Here is a 13,425-nt window from a genome sequence, read left to right on the forward strand (position 1 = left end):
TATAGTTCTTCTCTGTAGAAGAACATGGAAGCTTCTTGTGAGCAGGAAATACTGTTCTGATTCCTGTGGTTGCAGTATTCAGTAAGTATGGTTTATTACAATCTTGTTTTCTCCTCAAGGTACATGTTTTGGATCCTTGGATTTGACTGTATACAATACAAGTTTTATCTTAAATGATAACATTTTCAAATGTAATTGATAGAATTTAATCAAGTCATGATAATTACATTTCATTTTTATTGGGATATAACATAAATATCCTACTTTATGTCTTCCAGAACCCTTGAATTCAACATTCAGAGGGCTAAAGTGTAGGACAGTAAGTATCTAAATTTCATCAGTTAAATAAGTTCTGCATGTCCAGTTTTCCCATTTGAGGTATCTCTGCATATTCTGATAGGAACACAGAAGTAGGCTAACCCTTACTGATGGTTACTGTAATTGTAACTCACCTAACTTACTGCATGCCAGCTAAAGATAAGGTGATCACAGTCTCCCTCTCATACTATTTTAGTGTGTAAATAAAGATTTCTCACTGAGAAGGGATGTTCAAGGAACTGTTTCCAAGCTCTATATGCACTGTGTATAAAATGTGGGCAAATTATAAGAGATTAGAAATATCCACCATAGTTATTTTTCCCCTTAGCATCATATCTGTTTCCTTGGTCTGTGACTGTATGACCCTACATCACTCACTCAGATGGGGGAACTGGGGACAAGGAGAACAGCTTAATTCAGGATTTTGAAAAGTGGATATGGGCCTAAGACCTGGCAGATCCAAACTGTCTTAACCAAAAATAAGGTCAGGTACAGGAGGAAGAATAGAGTTGTTCACATGGTAATGATAACATTTGATGAGCAGAAAAGGGAGTATGGCAGCCAAGATAAACACAATGGGAGTCAAGAACCTGGGGAAAGGGAGGAAATTCAGAGTAGAGAGTACAGACCTCCCAGGTGCAGATGAAGATTTTAGAGGAGAAAAGCAAGGGGGTGGGTTGTTCCAGGGATGGGGGTGTTTGGGGAGGAGAAAAGGAGAGGAGGCAAGAGGCACTATGGACAGACTTGCTGCTGAGAGAAGGCATCCATCTAGACAGGAAGAGTCACCAGCAGTTGGAAAATATCCCCAGGGTCTTTTCAGCTTTCTAGTACCCTAACCAAATGTTGGAAAGCACTAGAAAAAAAAACTTTTTCACAGTTAAATACAATGTCCCACTCCATTTCTCTAAGTTATCCCTTTGTTGAATTGAGCCTATTTCAAAAACAAAAAAGTATGATAACATGAAATAGTCCCACATACCAAAACCAAAATTTGATACCCAGTTTTGGTTCTCAAACAGGAATTGTTAAACTTGGAACTTTCCCTTCTTCTTCTAGTTTCAACTGCCTTACTTCTTTCCTCTGTTCTTAAGTCCTTTGCAATCACATCATTTAAAAAATTCTATACTAAGCAGTCAACTAAATAATATTAAATATCAGTTTAGTTTTTCTAGCTAAGCAAAATATCAATATGCTCCTTAATATTACCATTCAGTAACTTTTAAAACATACAATAAACTGGAAGAATATGAAACCATGTTAAATAATATTAGATTTCCCCAAAGCTCATAATTCTCACTTTTGCATAATTATTTAAAATGGAAATTTCTGACACTAATGTATACCACAAAGTCAAGATAGCTACATTTGGGGTTTTTGTGTGATATGTGATTGAGTGGCCAGAGCCATATGATTGCTTGGTTTATGCAATTTCTTGTCTATAAATTCACTTAAAACATATTTAAAGACCTAAAAACTTATGAAAGACGCCAGCTAATAGAACTCCCAAGGGAGTTTTAATTATACTAATGATGTCCAAAGTATCAACTATGAATTTCTTGAAGTCCTAGAAGTTATGAAGGTGAATAGGAAATTAATCAAGCATGATGCACTAAATTGCTTATAACCCTCCCCTTCTTCCTCCTCCTCCTCCCATTCTTGTCCATTTTCTTACATTTACTAATTAAACTAGAAATAATGACTCTATCCTAATGTCCTTGTAAACCCTGTATTTTACATATGATGAGTTTTGCCATACGAAAGTACATTGCATAATACTCTAAATGGAAAAATAAGCTCAAAGGAGATTTTGCAGAGAGGGTAATGAATCTTGTTTTTCTCAAAAGTTATCAGATGTCTAATGTTAACCCTGACATTTTAATGCAGAGTTCATCACAAATAAGTCCTTCCTCCAATGTTTACATGAAAAGATTATACATAGTCCCTCCTCATTTCACAACGAAAGCCCAATATACCAAATGCCCATTATTCTTTATATATAGCTAGTCTTAAGCATGGGTTTGTGTTTTGGACCTCCCTGTGTCTAAATCAACCAAAGAAAGATTCAGGACCTGATTCTACAAAAGCAACCACTGAGAACAGTAAAGACCATTATTTCCTCTCCCACTGCTGGCAGAGGTCAGCATCCCTGTCATTAGCCATGTCATAACATAATTGTATTACTACTCCTTATGTGGGCAGATACTGAGCAATAACTGAACACATCGCATCATTGTAAAAATGAAAAAGTGCCATTTCTTTGTCCCAATTTAGCATAAAATCAGTGAAAACAATCTTCAGAAATGACACTGCACTAAGAAACTGAAAGGAACTGTTATTACTCGGTAGGTATATATTTAAACTGATGCTCTGACATCCTCAACTAGAACAAAAAATTGGACTGTATTTTACTACTGAACTCCCATTGTGAGCTCCTATAATACAGTTTCTTTTTGTAACATTCAATTCAAGTAAGGGATACAATGTTACTTAAAATGGTCTTAATCAGATGAAACACCACTGTGGTACCCACTTCTCAATGTGTGAATTAACATGCTTTAAGTTGCAAGAGGTGAAGACTGTGACTTCCAGCCTACATGCTTCTGTCCAGTCTATGAGCTGCACTGCATTCAAAGGCTGACCTATATACAGCAACATGCCATCCGTTCTGGCTGTTTGTATAAGAGATTCCTCACACAGTTGCCATAACTAACATCATTCACATTGTTCTCACTTTTCTCCTGCAATGGGCTATGTGAAAATGGAGGTCAGTTTTGCACAGTAATGTGCAATACTAGCTAAACTGCTTCCACAAAATTCCTCCTACAGAGTTCATTAACTGAAAAATATAAGTGGTATTTTGACAGTCTATAGAGCAGCAGTGCTAGAAAGTGTTAGCAGAGTAAAACCATCACAAGTGAGTTTAGAAAAGCTTCAGGAAGAGGATATTCATTTTCTCTATTAGGGTCTGTTCTGACATTGAAAAAAGGGGACTGGAGAAACTTTAGCTACAACTGCATCATATTGAAGCACAGAGAGATACTCGTTCTGCAGGGATTTAGGTACCAACTTTAAGTGTTGACAGATTTAAAATAAAGATAATTAGTAATTTATGATCTTATCACCCTATTAAAAACAAATAACCTGACAAAGTGACTGTTTCTTGTAATGAGCTACGTATTCATTGCACATCTGAAAGAGACAAGGTTTACATTACAGGCTTGTCTCTTTTAAGGAAGTCTGTTGCAACTTGTTTTTGCTAAATGTAGAGACAGATTTCTTATTTCATCTCATCCAAACTTCTGTCCATCCCTCAGATCCCTGCAAATCCACGGAGTCATTGCACAAATGAAGCTAGTTGACTACATTTGAAGCAATTAAAAATGTGGAGCTAGACAGAAATTTTGTACCAGTGGTAATCATGATGGAGTAGGAAATACTAGTACCTGGGCTTTCTGGGGCCTAGAAAACCTATTCTGGACATTTAATATAATCTGGCTCAGTACTGCTACACAGAAAAGGGCAGGAAAAAACATCCTGCAAGAAGCATTTCCATGAAGTCTCTTCCTACTATGACAAGTACATCTTATGACTTTGCATCTTTAAAAATCCATTATTCCCTGGATAAGTTAAATAGAAGACTTGCAACTAGTCTATAGAAAGGGTGGCTAATTTGCATTTAAAAAGAACAGTTTGCTCCTCATACAGCGAGTGACTTAAAAGGAACTTCAGTGAGCTGGTAAAGAAATTCTGAAGACTTTCTAAATTAATTTATTCAATTCACAGCACAACTCACTAAAATTATTTGAAGCACTTAACTAGGAAATGATTTAATATATTGAAGTAATCCTTGATTTTCCAAAGCATTTAGTTTTTAAATGAAATTTGACCCTACTATCTCAAGAATTACAACTGAAACTTGTATCCAAGTCATTACTCTCTTTTTGGAGCCTAAAATCACTGATAAATTTAATAAGATGTGTCCAGTTTCATTGCCAAAATGGTTCTGACCTTTTGGTTTGGTTACTACCGTGGAATAGGTCTTTATTATCCAAGAGAGGACAGCTACTTTATTATTATTTTTACTAGTAATAGTGCCGTAAGCAATATAAAATGTTACAAACACAAAATGCTTGCTTATAAAGGCAAAACTGATTTTAGAATAAAAGAACTATGTTACCAACTAATTATGAAACTTCAGCACACAAACTTCTCTTGCCAAAGTTACCCTTGCCTTCCAACTTGCCTCGAGCTAAAGGGCTCCCTATGTGATGAAAAGCCATTCTGCCTTCCCTGAGACTAGATTTCCCTTGTTTCAAACTTGCTGAAACATTATCGGTACACAGCTCATCCGTGTTATTGGGACTCGCAGTGTGCACAGCATTTAGGAGCTCCACGGGGTGATATCTGTGGTTCACTTAACTCACAGCTCTGTGTGTGTGTGTGCGTGTGCGTGTGTGTGTGTGTGTGTGTGTGTTGTGCGCGCGCGTCCCGACTGACCAAGACTCGGGGCTACATGTCGGTGGCGTGGTGGGGGGCCCGGGGACTGAGGATGCAGCCTCTGTTCTGTATCACGTTTAAAAAAAAAGCTGTTTGATGATAATTTGCCACCGGGCAAATGTTAGGGAGTCCCAGCGATTTATCCAGTGGAATTCACTGAGGGGCCAACAGGGAATTGCTTGTAGGGGCTTTGAGTATCAGGGAGGTTTACCACCAAACAGGAGCTGGGCATCTAAACCGTTTGCCCGGCCTTTCAGAGAACTCAGTTCTTCTCGCCGACGTCCACCCAGTGGGACAGCTTAAACAGGTCCAACAAGCCCAAGGCTGGGATGGCCTTGGCCCGACGCTGCGCTAAGAAGACCGGCCCCCACGCACCCTCCCTTTTGGGGATGAAAGTTCGAGAAGCCCCGAGATAACCCTCTCCAGAAGCACCCTCTGACTACTCTAACCTTGGGACGAGTGGAGCACTGCAGTAGCTCCGGCGGGCTCCCCCACCCCGGGCCACCAGCTGGGTCAGCCTCGTCCTGGTGCCCAGCGGCCTTGGCGCCTGGGTCAAGGGGCTGAGGGTGCAGCCCAGCCTGGGACCCTGCTCCAGCCCCGTGCCGAGTGCTGGAGCTTTGGACGTGAACTTGAAGCGCTCGCCCCGCTCAGAACAAACTTGCAATTTCCGCGCGCAGGCCCCCAACCAAATGGGAGCTGTCCCCCCCCGCACCCCGCCCCAAGACTCGGCTCCCCCGCTGCGTCCCGGCCCGCAGGCTGGAGTCCCAACACCGGCCTCGACCACCAGAACGGGTTTTCGAAAACAAAAGAGTTGTGGAGCAATTTTCTCCGCGGGGGGCGGAGGCGTCTCCCGGGTTCCGGCACCCCGACTCCCGGCTGCTCCCCTGGCAACTAATCCCGAGCAGGGAAGCTGTGCCACGAGCCCCCGCTGCCCGTGAGAGGGAGGGAGGTAAGGAGAAGGGAAACTGGAAAATAAACTGAATTCTCTCAGTCTCTGCCTTGGTTCCCGGACACCAGACACACCCCCAAAGTATACCGTGGTTTTCTTCTAATTTTTTTTAAGCGCCCCCCGGCAAACCTAGGCAGGGATCCTTAGTCGCGAACAGCAGGAAGGAGAGAATCCGAGCAAATCGTGTCACTTTCCGCACAATCGCGGTGTTTGACAAACCCCCGGAGCCGCTCCACAATATTTACTACCCAAACGCACGCTGGGCTGCAATGGGTTGGGAGCCCAGCGCTCCCGGGACTGGCCTCCGCGGACCGGCCCGGCCGCGGAGCTGGCCCGGCCGCCGCCGCCCCCCTCCCGGGATCAAGCAGCGAGAACACGGTGGAAACAAAAGCAGAGCGTTCACCTTGTTGCAATAGTAGGGGTCCAGGCAGGGAGAAGGTCCCAGACAGGGAGCGTCGGGCGCAGCTGCTGGCTGAGCTGGAGGTGGATAAAATCTTACGTCCATTTCACTCTCACATCAAGCAACTCCTTTTCTTTTCCTCTTTTAAAAAAAGTGTGCAGCAAAACAAGCTTAGACGGAACAGAGAGAGGTGTCTGGACTCAGGAGTAAAAGAAACACCTTCCTTCCCTCACATCCGTTTGCGGTTTGTTTAAGAAGAAGAGGGAAAAAAAAAAAAAGAAAGAAAAAAAGAGGGGGGAAAAGCGCTCAACTCTCCCCCAAGCCGCGGCGCGCACCCGTCAGCGCCGAGAGCGCAGCCAGCTCCGCTGCCGCCTCCCGGCCCTGCCGCCACCACCGCCGCTGCCGCCGGGCAGGTAACTTCATGCGCTCATTGTCCCCCCGCCCGCCCCCCCATCCCCGCCTCCCGCGCCCCTAGCCGCCGGGCACACGGGCTCGCGCTCGGGCTCTAGGTACTGGGCGTTTTATTGGAGTCTCTGAGTTGATCTGCTTTTAGTTTATTCTTTCCACCTTGGAGGCCTGGGATGGTGGGGAGAAATAAGAGGGGGACAAGGCGTGAGGGGTGGTGAGCGCCCGGGGCTGTGCTGGTTAGGGCGCACCGCAGGACGCGGGCTGCTTGAGGCCCGAAGGCTGCAGCTCAGGCCCGGAGCTGGAGTAGGGAGGAGCGGTGAAGCAGGAGGAAAGCGCGTCTGGGCCCGGGACAAGGCAGCGGGACCCCAGGGAGCCTCTGCTGTACCGGAGCCGCCGCGCTACTCCAGGCTGTGCGAGTTACACAAAGGGGTTGGCGAGCCCGAGCCTTCAGCAGCCGCGGGGCACCACGGGGAGCGCACAGCAAGGGGGCGCTGTGATTCACCCTGCCCCTCAGTCCCGCCCCCGGGCCCGCCCTGACCCCACCCCGCTTCCACCGCGCCCTGCACACACGTCCCACTTCCTTTTCTGCATCCCCTAATACCCGGTCCTCGGCTTTCCGTACCCAGTCTCGGAGTCCCCATTCCCACTTCCAGTTCCTGGGAAGGTGACTGTCCCTCGCAGCGCTGTTCTTGGGTACCGGGAGCCTGCAGAGAGCGCGAACCCTCTGTGCGCTGTGAGTGGACTGCTGTCCTAGAGAACCGGTTGGACTTCAGGGTGTGGATGGTCTGTACAAGTCTCCCCCCGTTCTTTGCTCACTCCTGCCTCCAGCCCTCACCCCCCCCCACCCCCAGTGACATGTGCCCAATTGGAGGGTTGCGAGGGCTAAAGTTGCCTTAAGGACTCAAAGGATAAATGCGTGAACAATTATCAGCACACACGATAAAGCTAGAGGGGAAACACGTGGGCTTGCTAGTTGCCCATTATGGGGATCTTGTCTTTTAATAGTGGGAAGCCCAGTAATGCTCTTAGAGGTGCACGGATGACCTCGAATCAGCCTCCCTGTTTCTCTGGTTGGTAAGTGGGATGAGGAAATCACCAATCATGTTTTCCCGCCTTACCTCTTAAACCCGGAAACTTACAACTCCGTGCCTCCAGGTGGTTGGAAAAGTTTGGTGTATCTTGGCCGCGGTCCAACAGATTTTACGCTGGGGCTCTGTCCTTGTTGGAAAGTCCAAGCAGGAGTGTGTAATATTTACCTTCTCAGGAGGAAGCAGCCCCACACACTAGGGCCTAAGGCCCTACAAAAGAGCCTGGAAATACTTCATCTGCTCCAGTTGTTTCTGGCACCAGGAGGACACTAATAACATTTTGCCACCCCGCACAACCTTCTAGTGCACGTTGATTACCGACTGCTCTGCAACTTTCCCACAGCTATATTGCTTTTGCATTTGAGAGCATCAGTCATAAGCAAGCAGATCTGGAAGGAAATCTATGAAAACAGTGTAAGAAATGATCAGATCAACATGGTTGGGCATCTATACATGGCTCCTGTTGGTACTTTTGTTAAACATTGCTTTCAACTCCTTACATCATTTCTCTCTTAAGCCAGGATTTTCCTTCTTCCCTTCATCATTTTTATAAATAGCAAAAATCCAGCTTTCTCTCCATCTCAAGACTGACAAAGTGAAAATTGGTGCAGGAAGAGAAAGCGATCAGGAAAAAGAATTCCTCTCCACTGGATGCAGAAGAACCTCCATATTTACAGCTCCTTCAAGGCACAAAATAAAAGTAAGAAATAGAAATTATGCTTTTCCCCTTAATAAAGTTCTTTAAAATAAAATTTAAATGAAGTTTTCTGGTTTGTAATTTTAGTGTTCAAAATTTTAATTCTAAATGCTAAAATGTGCCTATATGTATTTCTTTCTACAGCTTAAAGAGAAACCCTCATAGGGTAAAATTAAATATTTTTAAGATTAAATTTCTGTCTTCAATCCAGCATTTATTACATATATATTATATCATTTCAAAATTCAATTTTAAAAAACTCCCTCAGACTCTATCATTGCTTTAAAAAATTATTGTTGTTAAGTTACAGTTGTCCCCATTTTTCTCCCATTGCTCTACCCTGCCCTGCCCATCCTCTGTTCCTGTGAACTTCAGGAAGATGAAGTGGTTTGGGAGGGAGGGGCAATTTCATTATCAACATCTTGACACCTGGGGGAAGATAATGACATCTCCACTTTGTTCCAAAACCTTCCACTTTTCTCTGTGTTAAGGAAAACTCAAATGTATGGGTCCTGTGTGTCCCTCTAGTTGATTATAATCAAGGGCCTGGTTTCTTCCACATGCAGTGCATAGAGTCGAAGTGATATGTTTGTGCATGGAATGCAGTGATGGGTAGAAATGTAGCTATTGATTTAAAAAGCTCTTAAATCTAATCATTCATACATAGAGAGAAGACCATGAAGGTCAATTCAGGGTGGAGACGAAAATGGAGTTGATGAACTATCGTGCCTGTATAATGAAGTGTCCATAAAAATCCCAAAAGTACTAGGGGTGGAGAGCTTCCCAGCTGGTGAACACATGGAGATGCTAGAATAATGGTGGTCCTGGAAAGGGTATGGAAACTCAGTGCCCCCTTAGATCTATACATCTTGCCCTGACCATCTCTTTTATCTGGATGCTCATCTGTATCCTTCATCATATCCTTTATAAAAAATTAACAAACAGTATGTAAACTCTTTTCCTGAATTCTGTGAACTGTGCTAGCAAATTAATCAAACCCATGGAGGGGATGTTGAGAAACTAATTTATAGCCAATAGGTCAGAAGCATAGCTAACCTCCTAGACGGGATTGGTGTCTGAAGGGGGCGGGCAGTCTTGTGCAACTGACTCTTTCCATGGAAATGGTGTCAAAATTGAGTTAAATTGTAGGACACCCAGCTGGTGTCACAGAACTGTTTGTTGTGGAGAAAACCTCTACATATGTGGTGTCAGTTTTGTGAGTGTGCTAGCTGTGTGAGAACAAAGGAGGACTCAGATTTTCCCAACTCAGATGGAAATGTGAGCATTAATCAAAAACAAAAACAAAAAACAACTTTCACTCCAGCCGTTTATAGAGAGTAGAACACAAAGGCCATCTCCATGTAACCTGAAAAAACACTTTCATTGTAATGCTCCACCCAAGGCCTATCACGTAATGAATGGGTGTACTACCAAGAAAAACTTGGGGAAAGTTAATTATCTAAACCTCTGACTAAATCTTACTAACTTTGTAGATAAAATAGTAGTTTCTTGTCAATTTCTAGGACATTCAGCTCTATATCATGGCTAAGGTTACTCACTCATTTGTCCACCCATTCATTCATTTGTACATTATTTAACAAAGACAGATGAGGAGAGCAAAACACTAGGTTGTGTGTTATGTATATGTTGACATATAAAGACAGATTAAAACAGTTTCTGCTTTAGATGTGTTTATAGTCTTCCAAAGCAGTATTCCCAACCTTGTCTGGCCAGTGGAATCACCATAGAAGTTTTGGAACATACTGATTCCCGGGCTCTATCCCCAAAGTTTCTGATTTAATTCATTTAGAGTTAGGGTCTGGACACAGGGAATTTTCAAAGCTCTCCAGTGGTTTTAACTTTCAGGAAAGATTGCAAAACACTGGTCTAAAAGGAAAGATAAAATGGGCACAAATGGAATGCTAAAAGCAGGAAATTTTAGTAAATAAAATTTACTGGCTGGATAGATATTTTGTGTTGGCTTTGCTAAGGGGGCATCGAGGGTCGCAACTCCCAGGACCCTGTCATCTGCCCCATTACAGATTTAATGTGGCAATCTACCCAATTACTCTGACTAAACGTACATGAATTGTTCTAGAGGTACAGATTAGAATTTGGTCATCTGACTAGGGACTTTATAAGCTCTAATTAGCAGAAAGAGTGTGTCCTTGAACAAAACATCCCTTTACTAGTATTGATGTAATAATTCATGAAATGTCTATGTCCTTGACCTGTTCCTAATGTTTCTACATTTAATTTTACTGTCTCATTTGGTTTTACAAATTACATTGGAAACCCTAACCAGTAATTACAAACCACACTTAGCATTTGATTTTGTTCCCTCAATGTTACTTGTTTTCATTTTAATTATAGTTTCATAATTGTTGTGTGTTCAAATTCACAATTGTTTTCATTGACCACATTTTATGTTTATTGACTCTTTGTACTACACAGTAAGTCCTAAATCTTATAGCAATGCCTCCAAGTTACATACAGAACGTGTTACTTCAGGGGAAAGATCCCCTAGACATTTAATCCTACCATGACTTATAAGAGTCTTATAAAAATTGTTTGCAAAAAAAAAAATGGGACTTCTTTAGGGACAGTTTTGGTTAGATTTTTGAGCTAGTTTTTCTTGAATGGTAGAAGTCCTCTACATATCGCCTATGGGACTGCACATCTGATAGAGGGATTTATTTTGAAATGCAAAATTAAAACTGAAGTGAAAACATGCTGTATTTTATCATTAAATTAATATCCAGTCATTCTTTGGCCTCCTCTTGAATATGAGCTTTCCAATAATAACTGATGCCTCAATCTCTCCTGTAGAATAAGGGCTAATTTTTTAAAAAAATTCCATTCATTTGACACTTCATATGGGCCACCCTATATCACAAAGCATCTTGTTATTCATGTGTTTACAGGTTTAGTTTCCTGCATGATCATAGTGTGAAATAGCTATGTTTGGCCCTGGTTGATGTGGCTTAGTAGATTGAGTGCTGGCCTGTGAACTAGCAGGTCACTGGTTCAATTCCCAGTCAGGGCACATGCCTAGGTTGTGGGCCAGGTCCCCAGTAGAGGGCAAGCGAGAGGCAACCACACATTGATGTTTCTCTCCCTATCTTTCTTCCTCCCTTCCCCTCTGTCTAAAAACAAATAACTAAAATATTTTTTAAAATATAGCTATGTTTGTTTTCTTAGAACTTAACCAAGACTGAGTCCTTCACATTCTAAAGGTTCAAAAAACATCATTAATGGTTTTGATGAGAAATGTTTAGCTTTTACTTCAATTTACCAGTTAGAATGTACTGTTGTCCAGAGTTATGCAATATTTTTCTAAAGTTCTTTAAATGGAAAATAGAATGATGTGCAATACGTAACATGATGCAATGGGAGAACACCAAACACTGAAGTTTATTTCCTGGGGAGACTGGTGAGAAATGACTCGAGTGTAAATCTCTCAACTGGAAAATAAAGGATTTCAGAATGATGAGGAAAGTTTGAAGGAAATGATGTAGGGTCCACAGATACCTCACATGGTACTAAATGACTCATAAAATGCAGTGTTTTTTACATAATATGGGAAGTGTGCCATGCCTGTTCATCTCACCATGGAGTATGGTACAGCACTTTGATCTTCAACAATATCCAACATTTGTGGCATAATAGCTATAATAGGACTATTCAGTTATTTTACATGGCAGTAATCCAGTCCTCTCTCATCAGGATAAACTGTGAGGACAAATCCTTTCAAAATCAGAATTAGTTCCTTGTAGAAGAGTGAGGCACAATTATCCCTTAAATAGGAGCAGCTGCAACATGGTATCAGCCTGGAGTGTAGCAGTGAAGTGTTTTTTTCCAATGCAATTAAATGGATTTTTTAATGCAAACTAATATTTATAAAAAGTCAATTGGAAAAAAAAGTCAATTGGAAGGTGAGTAGGTATGGAATTGCTGAGATGAAAGGACCAGTCATTTTGCTTACAGAGTTAATATTCCTGCCTTAGTAAATGCTATTTTTTGATGAAAATGGATAATCAAGGCTGATATTCTCGAGAAATGGGGCCCAAAAGGGAGCTAGAGTAATAAAGAAAAGACAATTCTGGTTTACTTGTGCACTCTGTGCTTTATTTTGAACTGTGTTCATAGCTATGTTTTGTTATTGTTTTTCAAAGAAGATGTGGCGAGTCAACAGCAACACTTCAATTTAAACAGGAAAGATAGCACTTGAGTGGAAAAAATAGAAATATAACTCATAGGACTTATACTAGTCAGTGCCTATGTCCAGAGAGAGACAAAGAGGGATGGGAACTTTGTTTTTTACCACAGAGATGATTAAAGGATTGGAAAATAAGACCTTTAAAAAAGATTAAAGGACTTGTTTAGAGAGGGCAATACAGAGAAGCAATGTGATATCTTCAAATCGCGTGCCTCAAGAGTTCTTTCCTAAACAAGGAGAGAACACCTCCAACGAAGACAGGACATGGGGAAACGGATGTAACACTAGAGCATTGAGATTTAGTCACACATAGAAAGCATTTTCCCCACTGATCTTTAATGGAGTGCCAAAGGAAAGTGCGGGCTCTACATAGAACTAAATTTAAAATCTCTGCACCCAGTGAAAGTTTGTAGAGTTACCTGTGCACCCACTGGCACTCCTGTTCTTGAAATGCTCCTTCTTTATTTATAAAAGACCAAGTTGGCAGAGGGTTTGAACTTAGCTCTAACTATCTAAAGGGTTTCTGTGCTCATAAATTTTAGATAGCAGAAAGGGAGGTTCAGCCAGACAATGGGCCAAGATGTTTCTTGTAGTTCTTTGAAATCTAAGAATTTTTTTTTTAATTAAATTTTGTTCCTGAGCAGTTTCAAGGCATTTGGTTACAAAGAAAAATAGCAAACATCTCATGTTGCAGGAAAAATGTTAAGAAATGATATAACCTAGGAATTGAAATATTTAATAATCTAATGTTACTCTAATTTTTTTAAAGAATGCTCTCACATGAAGGAGATGGCCTTTTAGGATGATCTCAGAGCCAGAGATGAAAAAACAGGCATCCTCCTGCTTTAC

General features: G+C 42.0%; 1 protein-coding gene across 1 annotated transcript in view; it reads right to left on the minus strand.

Moving 5' to 3' along the window:
* The window catches only part of TOX (thymocyte selection associated high mobility group box), a 304,377-nt gene extending 297,830 nt beyond the window's left edge, over nucleotides 1-6,547 (minus strand). Inside the window, exon 1 of the mRNA XM_028533665.2 lies at nucleotides 6,168-6,547. Within this exon, the coding sequence (XP_028389466.1) occupies nucleotides 6,168-6,269 (102 nt within the window). The 5' untranslated portion in view covers nucleotides 6,270-6,547. The remainder of the gene's footprint in view (nucleotides 1-6,167) is intronic.
* Between the last annotated feature and the right edge of the window lie 6,878 nt (nucleotides 6,548-13,425).

This window comes from Phyllostomus discolor, chromosome 7 (assembly GCF_004126475.2).
Source record: "Phyllostomus discolor isolate MPI-MPIP mPhyDis1 chromosome 7, mPhyDis1.pri.v3, whole genome shotgun sequence".
NCBI classification, from domain to species: domain Eukaryota; kingdom Metazoa; phylum Chordata; class Mammalia; order Chiroptera; family Phyllostomidae; genus Phyllostomus; species Phyllostomus discolor.